The sequence below is a fragment of the Astatotilapia calliptera genome, unplaced genomic scaffold (assembly GCF_900246225.1).
Source record: "Astatotilapia calliptera unplaced genomic scaffold, fAstCal1.2 U_scaffold_14, whole genome shotgun sequence".
Taxonomy (NCBI): Eukaryota; Metazoa; Chordata; class Actinopteri; order Cichliformes; family Cichlidae; genus Astatotilapia; species Astatotilapia calliptera.
This window is the reverse complement of record NW_020535663.1, coordinates 109,551-123,716: the sequence shown is the minus strand read 5'-3', so window position 1 is coordinate 123,716 and position 14,166 is coordinate 109,551. Positions and strand designations below refer to the sequence as shown.

At 40.4% G+C, this 14,166-nt stretch overlaps 1 protein-coding gene across 1 annotated transcript; it reads right to left on the bottom strand.

Moving 5' to 3' along the window:
• Positions 1–267: 267 nt before the first annotated feature.
• LOC113017511 (protein NLRC3-like) lies at positions 268–11,341 on the bottom strand. Its single transcript, XM_026160658.1, has 12 exons — positions 11,296–11,341; positions 11,017–11,116; positions 9,022–9,051; positions 8,725–8,814; positions 8,330–8,452; positions 7,765–7,816; positions 6,977–7,196; positions 5,085–6,879; positions 4,651–4,824; positions 3,472–3,645; positions 889–935; positions 268–809 (listed from the first exon to the last, which is right to left on the bottom strand). Exons 3-12 carry the CDS (start codon positions 9,027–9,029, stop codon positions 268–270), a joined length of 3,225 nt encoding a protein of 1,074 aa, XP_026016443.1. The 5' UTR covers positions 9,030–9,051; positions 11,017–11,116; positions 11,296–11,341.
• Positions 11,342–14,166: the final 2,825 nt, after the last annotated feature.

Here is a 14,166-nt window from a genome sequence, read left to right as displayed (position 1 = left end):
TTAAAAATACAGTTCCTCTTTCCTCAGCACTAAAAGTCCTGTGGGTATTTAAACTGTAGTATATAAGTAAAAACTGATATCTGCTCTTAAAAACAGGCACCAAAGACAATAAGATGATAAAAAAAAATTTTCAGGAGAATCAGTCTGATCCAACATCTCTGGACTGAAAAACAAACGAATATATGTACGAGACAGTATACCTGATATACTAAGTGAGGAAAAGTGTGAAACACCAATGTGAGAATATTTCTCTGCACCGTAAGTTCATCATTCTGAGTCAGCACAGAGGTGGATATTAGAGTCAGGCTTCACCCTAAACCCAGCATATACAGGTTCAGTGAAGGTGGTGTTGAAGGTGTGCAGGTGGATCAGTTTATCAGAGGAGACACTGTAGAAGGACACAATTCCTGCAGAACAGTCCACATACACTGCTACTTTGTGAGAGAGAGCTGAGGGGAGAAGAGGGATGGCTCTTAAATCAAATTTGTGACTTGCATAGTAACCCTTATCATCACTGCAGTTGAGACTCCAGGATTGATGAGTCCTTCCAAACCTGCTTTCATCCTCTTCTCCTTTCCGTCTGATTCCTCCATAAACTACAGCAACATGAACTTCTCCTCTCCACTCGACCTCCCAGTAACAGCGACCAGTCAGACTGTTGGTACACAGCAGCTGAGGCCACTGATCAAACCTATGATCATGATCAGCATACAGCTGATCTTCTTCCACATGTGTCACCTCCTTGTTGTCATCAGACAGTTTGAGGTTTCTGTGTGCTGTGTTTGAATCCAGCGTCAGATCACAGAAATCTAAAAGGGAACCGTGACAAAAAATGTAGAACAGTACACGATTGTGTGAATGCAGCTCATAAATCAAAAACACACTTACATTTCTTTAGACCTGGTCTCATCCACTGGACTCCTTGAGGCTCCACACTGAAATGAGCACATTATCTTTTAGTGTGCAGACGTGGCCTTTATATTCTCTGATTCATCTTTTCTAGAAAATAACCTTGTGTTTTATTTTTTCTCTTAATAAAGTCAAACAGATATACACTTTCTACGGTTCTAAGGTTTTATGTATCAAAGCACAATTAAAAAAAGAAATCATCTGGTCCGTACCAGGTTCTTAAATTACCTGAATACAACCTGACAGTGAAGTGTATTAGACAAGTAAAAAAGGTCAAAATCATGTATAAAAATATGTGTGCACACAGTGCACAGGATTTGAATAACTTGAGAGGAATCGCTTTATGATAGGCTCCAGCGCCCCCCGCGACCCTGAAAAGGATAAGCGGAAGCGAATGGATGGATGGAATCGCTTTATGAAGAATTCTAACTTTTCACATGACTGTATCAGCTCTGCATGAAATAACAAATACTTGCTTTACTTTTATTTGACACCAGGAAAGTCAAAGTCCTGTTTCAAAGCTTACAGTGGTTCTGCATTTATTGGCATAAAAGCACACAGTAAGCTCCAGACTGAGAATAAGTCTGGGAACCCAATCTGACACAAAACATTGGCAAGGGGTGACAATGAAACAAAAGTGTTACAGTTATCTTCTCAACCAGGTGAACTAAAACTAAAACTTCTGGTATGATGGCGCCTGTGTTTGGCTCTACCACTGCCAGGTGCAGTTTGTCGTGCTCTACTACTGTTGTGTTATTTTTTTCTGCTTTACTGTTCTCACTCAGTTTTAATGATGTATTTGCTGCCTAGGTGCATGATCGCCTGGCTTTGCTATCCATCTGGTCCTCTATGATGCCACACGATGTCTCGTTGTCCTCTGGCATTTTCCACCCTCCTCCATTAACTGGATCCTCGTCAGGCGATTTCGGTGGTCCCTCTAGACCACGGAAAAGGTGAGGGAGAAGAGGTGGTTTTCAGGTAAAGCTCAGGCTTTACTGGCGGCATGGTTTGGGTGGTAAGCGACGTCGAGTGTGCGTTGTCTCCTGTGTTTAGAAAAGCTCCATGGAGGGGGACTTGTTTTCCACGGCCTTGTTTGGATACGCTGGGCCCGGCTCTTTGTGACCAGGATGATGGATTTTGGACCCAGCGTTTGGAGTTTTGGGATGTTTAGGTTTTTTTCTGGTTTTGTACTTTTAATTATTCTTGGTTTCATGATTATATATTCTGTATTGGTTTCATACTTTCTTGCAGCAGCATTTCAGCAACCTCTAAACTCAGTCCGAGTCTTTCTCCTGTTGTTTATGAGACGTTTCCACCAGAAGTGTCAGTGGGAATAACGGAGCAGGAGGGAAAGTCTTTGTGGGTCATTCATCATCATGTAAATATGATGAGGATATTGTGTGTTCAAATTCAGCTGTCTAAGTGTGTGGTGAGTTCATTGAGAGAACGTGTGTCCAGCTTGTATTCCTGTGTATATATTGTCTGTGTTTCACTCTGCTCGTTGTTGACCCCTTCCTCTTGGTGCATGTAATCTCTGTTAGCCTGTTTGGTATTAAGTCAAGTTGTTCCTGTTATTGTTTTTGTTTTGTAGCTTCGGTTATTTCCAGCATCAATAGAGCTACTGCATGCAGAGTCCACTGTTTGTTTGAGGATGAAGTCACTTGATGCTGTGGATCACATTTTTAGAAACATTTTTGATAACATCTGCTGAAAAAAACTAGAAGAGAGAAGTTAGTCTTTTGACTTTTTGAGGTACCTTATGTACTAAGGTACTCATTTACTAAATAGAAGACATCCTGGGCTTTCCACTGATATTTCATGTGTTTAGGTGGCCTCTTTTAGCTCCAAAGAGGAAGGAAAACAATAAAAAGTTCAATGAGAAGATTGCTTTTTTCTTGATTCTCAGGAGGCTATGACAGCAAACATTCCAATTCAGTCAATATTTATTTAATTACACTTTGAATCTGAGTACTTAATTGAATTGAGAGCATATATTATTCTTCTCAATCATAATTAAAAATAACGTGTTCCTGCACAGATGACTTGTTCATGAAAATCGGAATCGTGGCGCCTCACCTGGATAAAAACAGGGAGGTGAGGCTGTGACTGTGTGGAGCAACAAGCGAGGACATAGGGAACGCAGCAGGAAGCAGCAAAAATAAACTATAAACTGGATCACAGACCCAGAACCACCACAAAGGCACCTGTCAGAACTGGGGTTAAACACATCAAAACCTCACTTGGCCATGGTCATGTGATGTTGGTATTTTGAGACACACTTTAAAGAAGTGTTTTAAAACATCTGCATCTAGGAAGATTTACAGTCTTTAAAAGTCAATAGGGTCCAATCCTTATCTATTTGTTACATTCTCCTTCAAGCTGTGTATCCTTCCTTGTGTGCCCACACATGGGCTTTTGGCTGCCATTGGTTCTGAGTCATTCACCCACACAGCTGCCCATTTAACTGGACATACAGACTGTTTTACTGGCAATTAGGTCAGTGGTTACCTTACAATATCCTGGAGAAAAATATATTTTCAGCTTTGTTTCCTGTTTTCCTACCAGAGTATTTCCAGTTTCACATGTGGATCCTCCTTTTGAAGAGAAAAAAGCTTCATTCCTGAGTCTCCTGGATGATTATAGCTCAAGTCCAACTCTTTCAAATAGGAGGGATTGGAGCGCAGAGCTGTGGCCAGAGAGGTGAAGCCTGTTCCTGTGATCTGACAGCCTGACAACCTTCAAACACATCAACATGTCACATCATTGTTAGGAACTGCTCTGAATTTGATGATGTACAGTCGAACTAACAGATTCTGATTTCAGTTAAAGTTGTTACAAAAACAAACAAACTGGCTTTTCTTCACTCAGTTTAAAAAAAGAACAAAACACATTGACTTTCTGTCACAGGCTGGGTCTCTGACCCAGCACTCTGAGTTTTCTTTGTATTTTTTGATATGTTATTAGTTTGTGTTAATTCCTATTTGCCTTTAGTTTAGGCAGTTATTGTTCCTGGGTTTTCTATGTTTTGGGGTTTTCTATTTATTTCATCACGTATTAGGTCTGTTAAGTTGTGTTGTCATTTCCTGTTTTATTCTGACAATGTCATGTGTTCTTTGGTCATTGTATTTAGTTTCACTCCTCCTGGTCCTGTCATTAGATTCATGTCAGTCAGCTGTTTCCTCATGTGTCTCCACTTCCCCTGATCACCTCATGTGTGTATTTAAGCCTTTTGTTTTCTTCATGCCATTGTCAGTTCGTCTGTTTATTCTCACCAGAATCATGGTCATAGTCTTAGCCTGTTTATTTTCCACCTCGGTCATAGTTATAGTTTTTGGTCTTAGTACCTTTAGTGTTTTGTTTCTTCGTGTTTTGTCAGTTCAGTGTTTTGTTTCTTAGTGTTTTGCCTGTTTGCTTTGGTCTCTTGGTTCATTTCCTGCCGTCATCGCAATAAAGGTTCATTTTTCTGTTAATCATTACTATTCCTCGTCATCATCTGCTTTTGGGTCCTGCTTCCGCACACATCGGCGCACCCCGCCGTGACACTTTCTGTCTTTTTTGCTATGATGGACAATCATAAATAAAGTCATATTTTTATGATTTATGAAGTGTGTGTTTTTCACTTTCTACTCTACTGTTCTCTTTCAGAGCTTACACCACAACAGAAACAACATGTTAACATCTATAAAATAATGACAGTTGTTGTGAAATATCCAAATCTCCTGAAACAAAGAGTCAGCTAACCTGAGAGTTTCCAGCACACAGTGTGGATTCCCAAGTCCAACACAAAGCAGCTTCACTCCTGAGTCCTGGAGGTTATTGTTACTCATGTCCAGCTCTCTCAGTCTGGAGGACTGAGAACTTAAAATTGAGGAAAGAGCTTCACAGCTTCTCTCTGTGAGGTTACAGCCACTCAACCTAGAAACATATCAGTATATCAGTGAACTTTGCAACCATTTGAAATAAACACTTTAACTCTCTCAGGCTCAAATTAAGTTTCTGTTGCTAATACACAAAAGAATACCTGCAGTGGTACTTCTGAGTAAAAAAAAATTTTTATACATATAAAATATGTATGTGGGGTAATCAGGTTGTTAGCTTTTAAGTGTTGCAAATCTGCAACGCCTGCCTTGAGAGGGTTAAAGCAATATCTTGCCAGGATTAAACTGGATACTTACTGGACTTTCTTACAGGCTTTGACCACTGGCAGCAGCTGCAGAAGAGCCGCTTCTGAAGCTGAGTATTTCCTCAAGTCAAAAACATCCAGACTTGTTTCTGATGAAAGTAGGATGAAGACCAGAGCTGACCACTGTGCAGGAGAGAGATCAACTTTAGACAGTTGTCCTGAACTCAGGTGATGTTGGATTTCCTTTACTATAGAGTCATCCTTCAATTCATTCAAACAGTGGAGCAGATGAATGCTTTTCTCTGGAGAGAGAGTGCCATTCATTTTTTCTTTAACATATTGGACTGTTTCCTCATTTATCTGTGAGCTGATTCCTGTTTGTGTGTGCAGGCCTTGTAGGTGATCCCAATTGGCTGGTATCGAAAGACCCAGGAAGAAGCGAAGAATCAAGTCCAGATGTCCATTTGGACTCTTCAAGGCCTTGTCCACAGCACTCTGGTAGAAATATTGTACTAAAGACTCTCCACTCTGCACTGATGCTGTTTCTTCTTCTTTCAGCAGGTTGATACCAGAGTTGGTGAATGTCAGATGGACATGAAGAGCTGCCAGAAACTCCTGAACACTCAGATGGACAAAACAGTAAACCTTCTCTTGGTACAGCCCTCTCTCTTCTTTAAAGACCTGTGTGAACACTCCTGAGTACACTGAGGCCTCTCTGACATTAATGTCACACTCTGTCAGGTCTGATTCATAGAAGATCAGGTTTCCTTTCTGCAGCTGCTGAAAAGCCAGTTTCCCGAGTGACTCAATCATCTTACTGCTCTTTGGACTCCAGAGAGGATCTGTCTCAGCTCCTCCATCATACTTGATGTTCTTCACTTTGGTCTGAACCACCAGGAAGTGAATGTACATCTCAGTCAGTGTCTTGGGCAGCTTCCCTCCAGCCTGTTTGGTTTTTAACAAACTCTCTAGAACTGTAGCAGTGATCCAGCAGAAGATTGGGATGTGACACATGATGTGGAGGCTTCGTGATGTCTCCATGTGAGAGATTATGGTGTTAGTCTCTTCCTTGACTCTGAGTCTCTTCCTGAAGTACTCTTCCTTCTGTGGGTCAGTGAACCCTCTGACCTCTGTAACCATGTCTATATAGTCAGCAGGGATCTGATTGGCTGCTGCAGGTCTTGTGGTTATCCAGATGTGAGCAGAAGGAAGCAACTTTCCCCTGATGAGGTTTGTCAGCAGCACATCCACTGATGTGGACTCTGTAACATCTGTGAGGATCTCAGTGATGTGGAAGTTCAGAGGAAGTCGACACTCATCCAGACCATCAAAGATGAACACAACTTTGAACTTTTTAAAGTTACAGATTCCTGCTTCTTTGATTTCAGTAAAGAAGTGATGAATAAATCCCACTAAGCTGAACTTTTTATCCCTCAGTAAATTCAGCTCTCTGAATGGGAATGGAAAAATGAACTGGATGTCCTGGTTGGTCTTTTCTTCAGCCCAGTCCAAAGTGAACTTTTGTGTCAGGAATGTTTTCCCGATGCCAGCCACTCCTTTGGTCAGAACTGTTCTGATTGGTTTGTCTCTTTCAGTCGAAGCTTTAAAGATGTTTTCACACCTGATTGTTGTTTCTGGTCTGTTTGGTTTCCAGGAGAACATTTCAATCTGTCTGACCTCGTGTTCAGTGTTGACCTCTCTGGTCCCTCCCTCTGTGATGTAGAGCTCTGTGTAGATCTCATTTAGAGTGATTTGGGTTCCTGGTTTAGCAATCCCCTCAGAGACACACTGGAACTTCTTCTTCAGGTTACATTTAAATGTATCCTCACAAAGTGGATCAGGACTTTCTACAGGAAAGCAACAGAAACATGAGTGTTATAGTAATGGAAATTTTGACAATTTCATTCCATTAAAGACTGAATTTATGAAGAGAAATCCTCTCACTGCTCTGCAGACAGTCAGCCAGCTCCTCCTGTTTCATTATTCTCAGGAAGTTAACTGCAAGTTTCAGAAATGCTTCTCTGCTGCTCCTTCTCTGCTTCTCTTCCTCACTGTCCAACACCTCCTCTTCATCCCTCTGACACTCTGAATAATCTGGATTCAGATCATTCTGCATCTTCTTTAGCTCGTTCTTCACAAACATGATAATGCTGTCCTCTAGCATCTGGAAAATAATGACACAATCTGAATTCATAAAAAAATCAGATCTTCATAGTAAAAAACACTTTTTTACAGATTTGTTTTTTTGTGTGTTTTCAATTTAACAGAAATACAGCGTTAAAAGATATGCAGGTAACTAATTAAATTAAAACTTCTGCCAGAGAAAAAATATATAATTCCAAAATATCTTGGATAAGTGTGTCATTTTGTGTGTGTCATTTTTCACAGATTTGTTTTGTGTGTTTTGAATTTAACAAAGGAAACAATAAAATAATAACATAAATTAAATTAAATAATTCTAAGTACTCGGTTATTTCCCCATCTTACATCTTATGTACCTTATAGTTTCCTGCAAATTCCACGTAAGTAAAGGGTACTTGCGCCTTATTTTCAGGTCGTGTTATAAAGTTATGCTGAAACTTTGTTTTGAAAAGTGTTTTATAAATACAAATAAAGTAATAAATTATTTCCCTGTTGAATTACTTCTGATATTTTGCCATTATTTTATGATGAATATTGGACTGTGCAACATGAAAATAATTACAAACAGAGGTTGGTGTACATGTACAAACCTTAAATACTGAGTCCAGATCAGTTTGATGCTGCAGACTCTCCTGATCAGCTCTTTGGAGACATTATGAAGACATTTGAACCATTTTGCACATAAATACAAGCCAAAGATTTCTTCTTCTACTGTTAGAAAATCATCCTGATTAAAACAAGCACAACTGTGCTGTAACAAACCTATTATGTTAATTTATAGACTTATTTATTTATTTATTTATTTAACTCCACTAGTCCAAAACTAACAGGTCAGTGATGGTTCTGTACCAGTGTTCTTGTAATGACCATATTATGGATATTTCCTGCACATTACATCATCACATTAAAAAAGTCAGATTCGTGTTGTTGTGTTGAAGTGTTTCATTTCAAATTTGACCTTTGTGCCTTTAAAATACCAGCAGCAAGTAAAAGCATCTTACAGCAGCAACTGAAGCTTTTTTCTGAGTAAAAAAACTTAAAATACACATTAAAAAATCGTATCAGCAGCCTGTCAGTCTTACACATGGAGCTCTTTAATCTCAGAACTGAGGCCAGGTGTACCACAGAGCTGTAAGGTAAATGTGAATGTCTTACTCCTCAGCAGCAACAGATTTTGTTCCTTTAAAGTAGATGAATTCATCCTTTGACCGATCACTCTTCAAAGACAGACATGTGGGTCCAGGATCAGCTTCAGGAGCATCTGGTGTCTCACTGATCCTGGTGAACAGAGAAAAAGACCATCAGGCAGAGAAATTACATTTTTAGCCTTCAGACACAAAAAGTAGGATAAACTTGGAGCTAGTCACAGTGATAATATTACAGTAAGGCTAAAAACTTTGATGCTCTTCACAATGTTCTCTTTAGTCTGTTTGTTTATTCTTCTTTTTGTGAACAAAGCTAAAAAAAAATTAATAATCAATGACTAAACCAAACCTTCTCACTGTTTATTCATGGAGTTAAGATACGTTTAACATTTTGTTAAGTCTTACCTCTCATCAGGAGTCAGTTCCCTTCTTTTAAAGTCAGGGCGATCTTCCTGTGGAGATCTGGGTCTGATCTCAGGCTCAGGAGAGTCTGGTCTGAGGAGTGAGGAAAAGAATAAGGCAGGGTTATATATATACACTTTTTTAATCTCCAGGTGGAACATACGCTGGAAAAACTTTGCAGGGTTAATTTGAATGAACAAAACAGAGAGCAGGTTTGTTGTAGAGAGTTACTGCATGTATGAAATCACTTCTGTTTTTGTTCTTTTAGCAGTGAAGATAATGCAAGGTTTTGTGTGATACCTTTCCATGTTGGTAAAAACCTGCAGTCACCTGATGGGAGAGAAAAGTGAGAATAAAACACAGATTTTATTTTTTTCTGTTTATTGAGATATTTGATAGGGAGAAGGTGGTGACTTGTTTAAGTATAATAATAGTTTTATATTATATTATATTATATAATATATTATAAAAAAAACATAAAAAAAAACATAAAAAAAACTTACATGATATAAATCAGATCAAAGATTCACTTTTTCATCATCTTCCTGAACACTGTCTTGTGGTGGATTTTTGTTTGATATGTATAATTATGTAACTATATACACTATATATCTATGTGCACTGAACATATATATTTTAACTTTCACGTAGAGTCTTATGCACAAGACATTTTGCTTCACCGAGGTTTATTAAGGTTTTACAGTAACAGGACAGTTAATGCTGTTGAGAGTTCACCTGAATAAGTCACTCTCCAGCTCTGGTAACTAACCTCCTCCAATACACACTCAACGTCTTTCATGCAGCACAACCAAAACAGTAACATTGTAACAGAGATCCTGAACACATCACGATAAAATATCATACGATATAATCACACACACACACACACACACACACACACACACACACACACACACACACACACACACACACACACACACACACACACACATACTTTGAACCTACACTGATGTAGTTATAAGATTGTGCCAATTGCTATGTAAGATTTAATAATTAGGATTAATGTGTGATGTTTGACCGTGTCATGACCTGTTGTGATAAGCCAGCGCAAGGGGTCCTGACTGGCCTTTGGCCAAGACCTCGGACTCTACTTGACCCCTGCAGCTGTGTTGGGCGCGTAGGAAAGTTACCCAGCAGCAGGGGGCGGGGATACTGGTCCCTATATATTAGGGGACCAGTGGACACCCCCAGCTCTTTTTTCCTCCTGCTGCTGCTTCGTCTCTGTGTTGCTCTGCTGTCTGTGCTTAAGGCTGTACACCCCGGGATTTTGCTTTGCTTGCTTTCTGCTATGTAATTCTCTTGCTAAATGTCTGTATGTATTTTTCCTGCTGTTCATGTGATTCAGTGTATTAAACTCTGTTCCAAGAATTCTACTCTTTTCCTCTTCGCCTCTTTCGCATCTTTTTGAGTTGGATCTCTACATCGTTGGTGGGAGAAGGTTATCAGGGTGGCTTCAAAATTTGCGACCACTGTCTGTCTGCAGCTGTTTGCTGTCTGCACTGGGATAAGATCTGATTCTGTGCTTTCTCTATTAAGATCTTTTCTTACTTTCACCACTTTATACTTCAGGAGTTCGAGTCTGTATTTAAGTAAAAGTATTTTCCTGCTACACATCGTAGATCACATAACACATATTTTAGAAATGATGCTCTTCTTCAGCTTTCTCAGCTTTTCTTTCATTCTTAGACTGTGTGTAACCACTGCAGGATTTAAAGAAACATCTTAAAATAATACAATAAAAACATTTTAATTTTTAAAAAAAAATAAAATAAAATGAAAATATTTCAAAGCTCACCAAATGTCCACTATCAGTGTGTTTTATTCTGTAGCTCACTTCCTTGTTTTTCTCTTATCTGTTATTGTTTTGAATACAGGTGCTCACTGTACTGATGACACGCCTACACTGTTATACTGGTTAAACTGGTTAAACTGGTTAAACTGGTTAAACACTGCCTTGTTCTGATGTTTTGCTGAATTTCCTGCCCCTGGCTACTGAATTTCATCCATCAAGTAAAGGGTTTGAACAACTAAACATAAATTATGCAGTTACTAAATGGCGTAAAACATTTTAATCGAATAATAATTATGTTAAGAACTGTAGGGCTCTGCGTCCTGACAAAGTCAGAAATGATCCAGCCACCTAAATCAGACACATGATAAACTACACAGAGAGCTCATCACCCAGAGGCATTAACAGTTTTGTCAAAGCACATAAAACCATCATCTGATTATCTGAAAACAGAAAAAAAAACGAATTCATGGTTCATGTCTCACCTTTAGTCCTTCCAACAGAGTCTGTTCTGCCTGCAGTGGGAAACCTTCAGCCTCCTCAGTCCAGTAAAAAGGTTCTCAAAGGTTTTGTGGTCACGAGCCCCTTTCAGAGGACAACATTATCCCATATAATCAGCTGATTTGGTCTTAGCTTCACATGATGATGTGCACTGACTGAAATATTTAACCACGTTCACCAGATAGCTGACTGGCTAATAATTCATAGGTAGCAGGACAGAAGACAGAATTACAGTAAAAATAAATGAAAGATAAAATACGTACATCTGCCGTGTGTCCTTCTTTCACTCTGTACCTTTTTCATCAGCCCTTAGAGGACAAAGAACCGAGTCTACTTTCATATCCAAACACAGGTATCACGCCCGGCTGCCTGGGTCAGGTTACATCAGCGAGTTTGTTCCTCTGTTTGTGTTCACAACAGCTTCTGTTGTCACGGACCCAGTTCCAGGGATTCGGGGTCCGTGAGCAGTCTGGACTACTATTGTAGTTATTATCATTGTTATTGTGGTTATTGTTATTATGGTTGTGTCTGCTGTCCTGTTTTCCATGTGGGTTACGGTCAGGTGTTTATGGGTGTGTGCATGTGTGTGTGAGGGCGCGGTCGTGGCAGGCTCTTTTAGGCCTGGTGGGTGTGGCCCTGCCAGCTGACCGGTCCCACCCAGGAATCCACACACACCTGGCGCCAATCAAGCCTCGTCAGAGGAGCTTCAAAACAGTGTGGCTGAGAGCTCCTCGACGCTGGATCGTTGAGTGACTTCCCGTCAGTCTTAAGTGTATTGTGCAAGGTTAGTGCAAGCCTACTGTTAGGTTTTGTACTCACGGCTGCCTTTGGTATGCGTGTTTCCTCAGGAGGAATTGTGGCGACCAGGAGGCAGCACACGGAGAGTACACAGGGAACGGAGACGGAGCACGGGATAAAGGAGAAGACACGGAACGGGAGTTGGGACCACACGGGGGGAGTTATTGTTGTTCGGATTGTCACCACTGTAAATAAACACTGTTGCACTGTAGAGTCCTGCATTTTTGGGTCCTCCTTTCCCCACATCCCCACGGTCTGCCAGCCAGACCTTGACATCTGTTCAGTTTTCAGTAACTTCGAAGAAACACACAGTTATTATTGGGTTTGGTTTTATGAGTAAAGTTTGAAGACATCAGTAAAACAGGAGTAAAAAATAACAATAATTATGTGTCTGTGTTGACCTTGAAACAAAAAAATATGATCCTCTGTAATAGGAACTAATATGAGCTCATGTTTATGTGTCTCTTTGCCACACTTAGATCAGCTGTGTCATAGTCATTTATGATTAATAAAAAAAATCCCAATACAAAGGCAAATATTTCATTATGAACTCTAAATATAAAACCAGACAAATAATTATCCTGTGATTTGATGCAAATAGATTAGATGTTATGATGGTGTAGATGTTTATCAATATTGATAATAATTCAGTGTCCAATCTCAGGTCATTGGCTCAGAGTTTTATTGGCCCATTTTTCTTGACTTGTGAAAAAAGATTTGTGCTTTTATGATTTTGAATATAAATGCAGTTCAATGAACTCAATATTTGACATTGTGTCACTTTCAATCTGGAAAAGGTCACAAAACCCTTGAAAATAATACAGACTCACCCCTGTTTGCTGCAGGCATCAGTTCTGTGTAAAATATGCCTGTAAATTAAACATGTGGATTAAGTTAAAAGTTCATCTGCAGATTTTTCTCTGTGTTAAACAAACGGTGTTGGACGGAGCAGCTACAAAGTTTGCTTTTCTTCATGTCAGAGATTGTTGTCAGGTGTTTTGATGAAGGAGCTTTTCCCAGTAAACATTTTAACAGTGATTACAAGATGCCACATGCAGGGCCTTGGAGTAGGGGTATGTCACCAGGGTGCAGAGGAGGCTACCCCCCCCCCCCCCCCCCCCGTCCCCTTCTGGCTGCCTCTGCCTGAATTTTATCCGACAACTTAGACATTCACATTACTCACACTCTCATTACACATACATATAGGATCTTGGGGGTGGGCACGATACACGGAGTCCAAATTACCATCAGGGTGTACAACCTCACCCCTGGCGTCGTTGCCCACCTCTCAATTTTAAATACACGTAGACATTGAGGGCTGGCAGGAGGGACTATGCGCTTACCTGCTGCTCTCTGGCAGGTAGCTCCATGCCCTCCTGGGTTTTAAATGCACCTTAGAACACACATACACCAACACTACAATGAGTGGGTGGAGGGAGGTTTGGAGTCTTCTCTCACCCCCATTCTCTGTGACCTGCTGGAGCAGGGGGGCTAGGAGGAGGAGTTGGCCGTCCGACTGCGGTCTGGAGTGTGGGGCCTCCCTGCTGCTGCGGAGTCGGGGTGGTCTGCCTCTCCCCACCACAGGGAAAAGGGTAACACCACCTGGGTCTGGGTGCAGTTCCCCCCTCCAGGGGCAAGGGTACCTAGACCCGGTTGGTAGAGTACGCTTGGGGAGTGTGATCGTGTGTACAGCGTCTCTTTATGTCTGTCTCCACGTCGGTTGAGTGTGAAGTGCACATGAGAGCATGAGGGTGGGAATGGATGTTTGTGTTTGTGTGTGCCTGTATGTCTGTGTCTATATGTCAGGTTGGGTATCAGACGCCACCTCTCTGGGGACATCTCGGGCCTTCCAAGGTTTGGAGGCCTATCTCCACCCACCACCACTTCCCCTGCCGGTGGTGGACTCCCTCAGACATCGGTGCATTGGTGGTTCTTTGTGTCTTCTTTGTATCTTAACTGCACTACTGTATAGCTCTGTGTAAATAATCATTCTGTACATTCGATAATCTTTAATCCTACAACTGTTTACAACTTGCATAGTTCCCATTTCTGTATAGCTGTATATCTCAGATTTCTGTAAAGTTATTTATTTCATATTCTGTATAGTTTTTCATATTTATATCCTGTTCATAGCTTGTACTCACTACAACCTGTACATACTTATAGTTATAGAATATTCACAACATACTTCATACCGTGTACATTATAACATACCATAATAGACCCATTTCTGTAATATACTCACATATCTATATTATTGCTAATATATATTGTAATATACCTATATCACTAAAGCACTTCTGGATGGATGCAAACTGCATTTCGTTGCCCTGTAC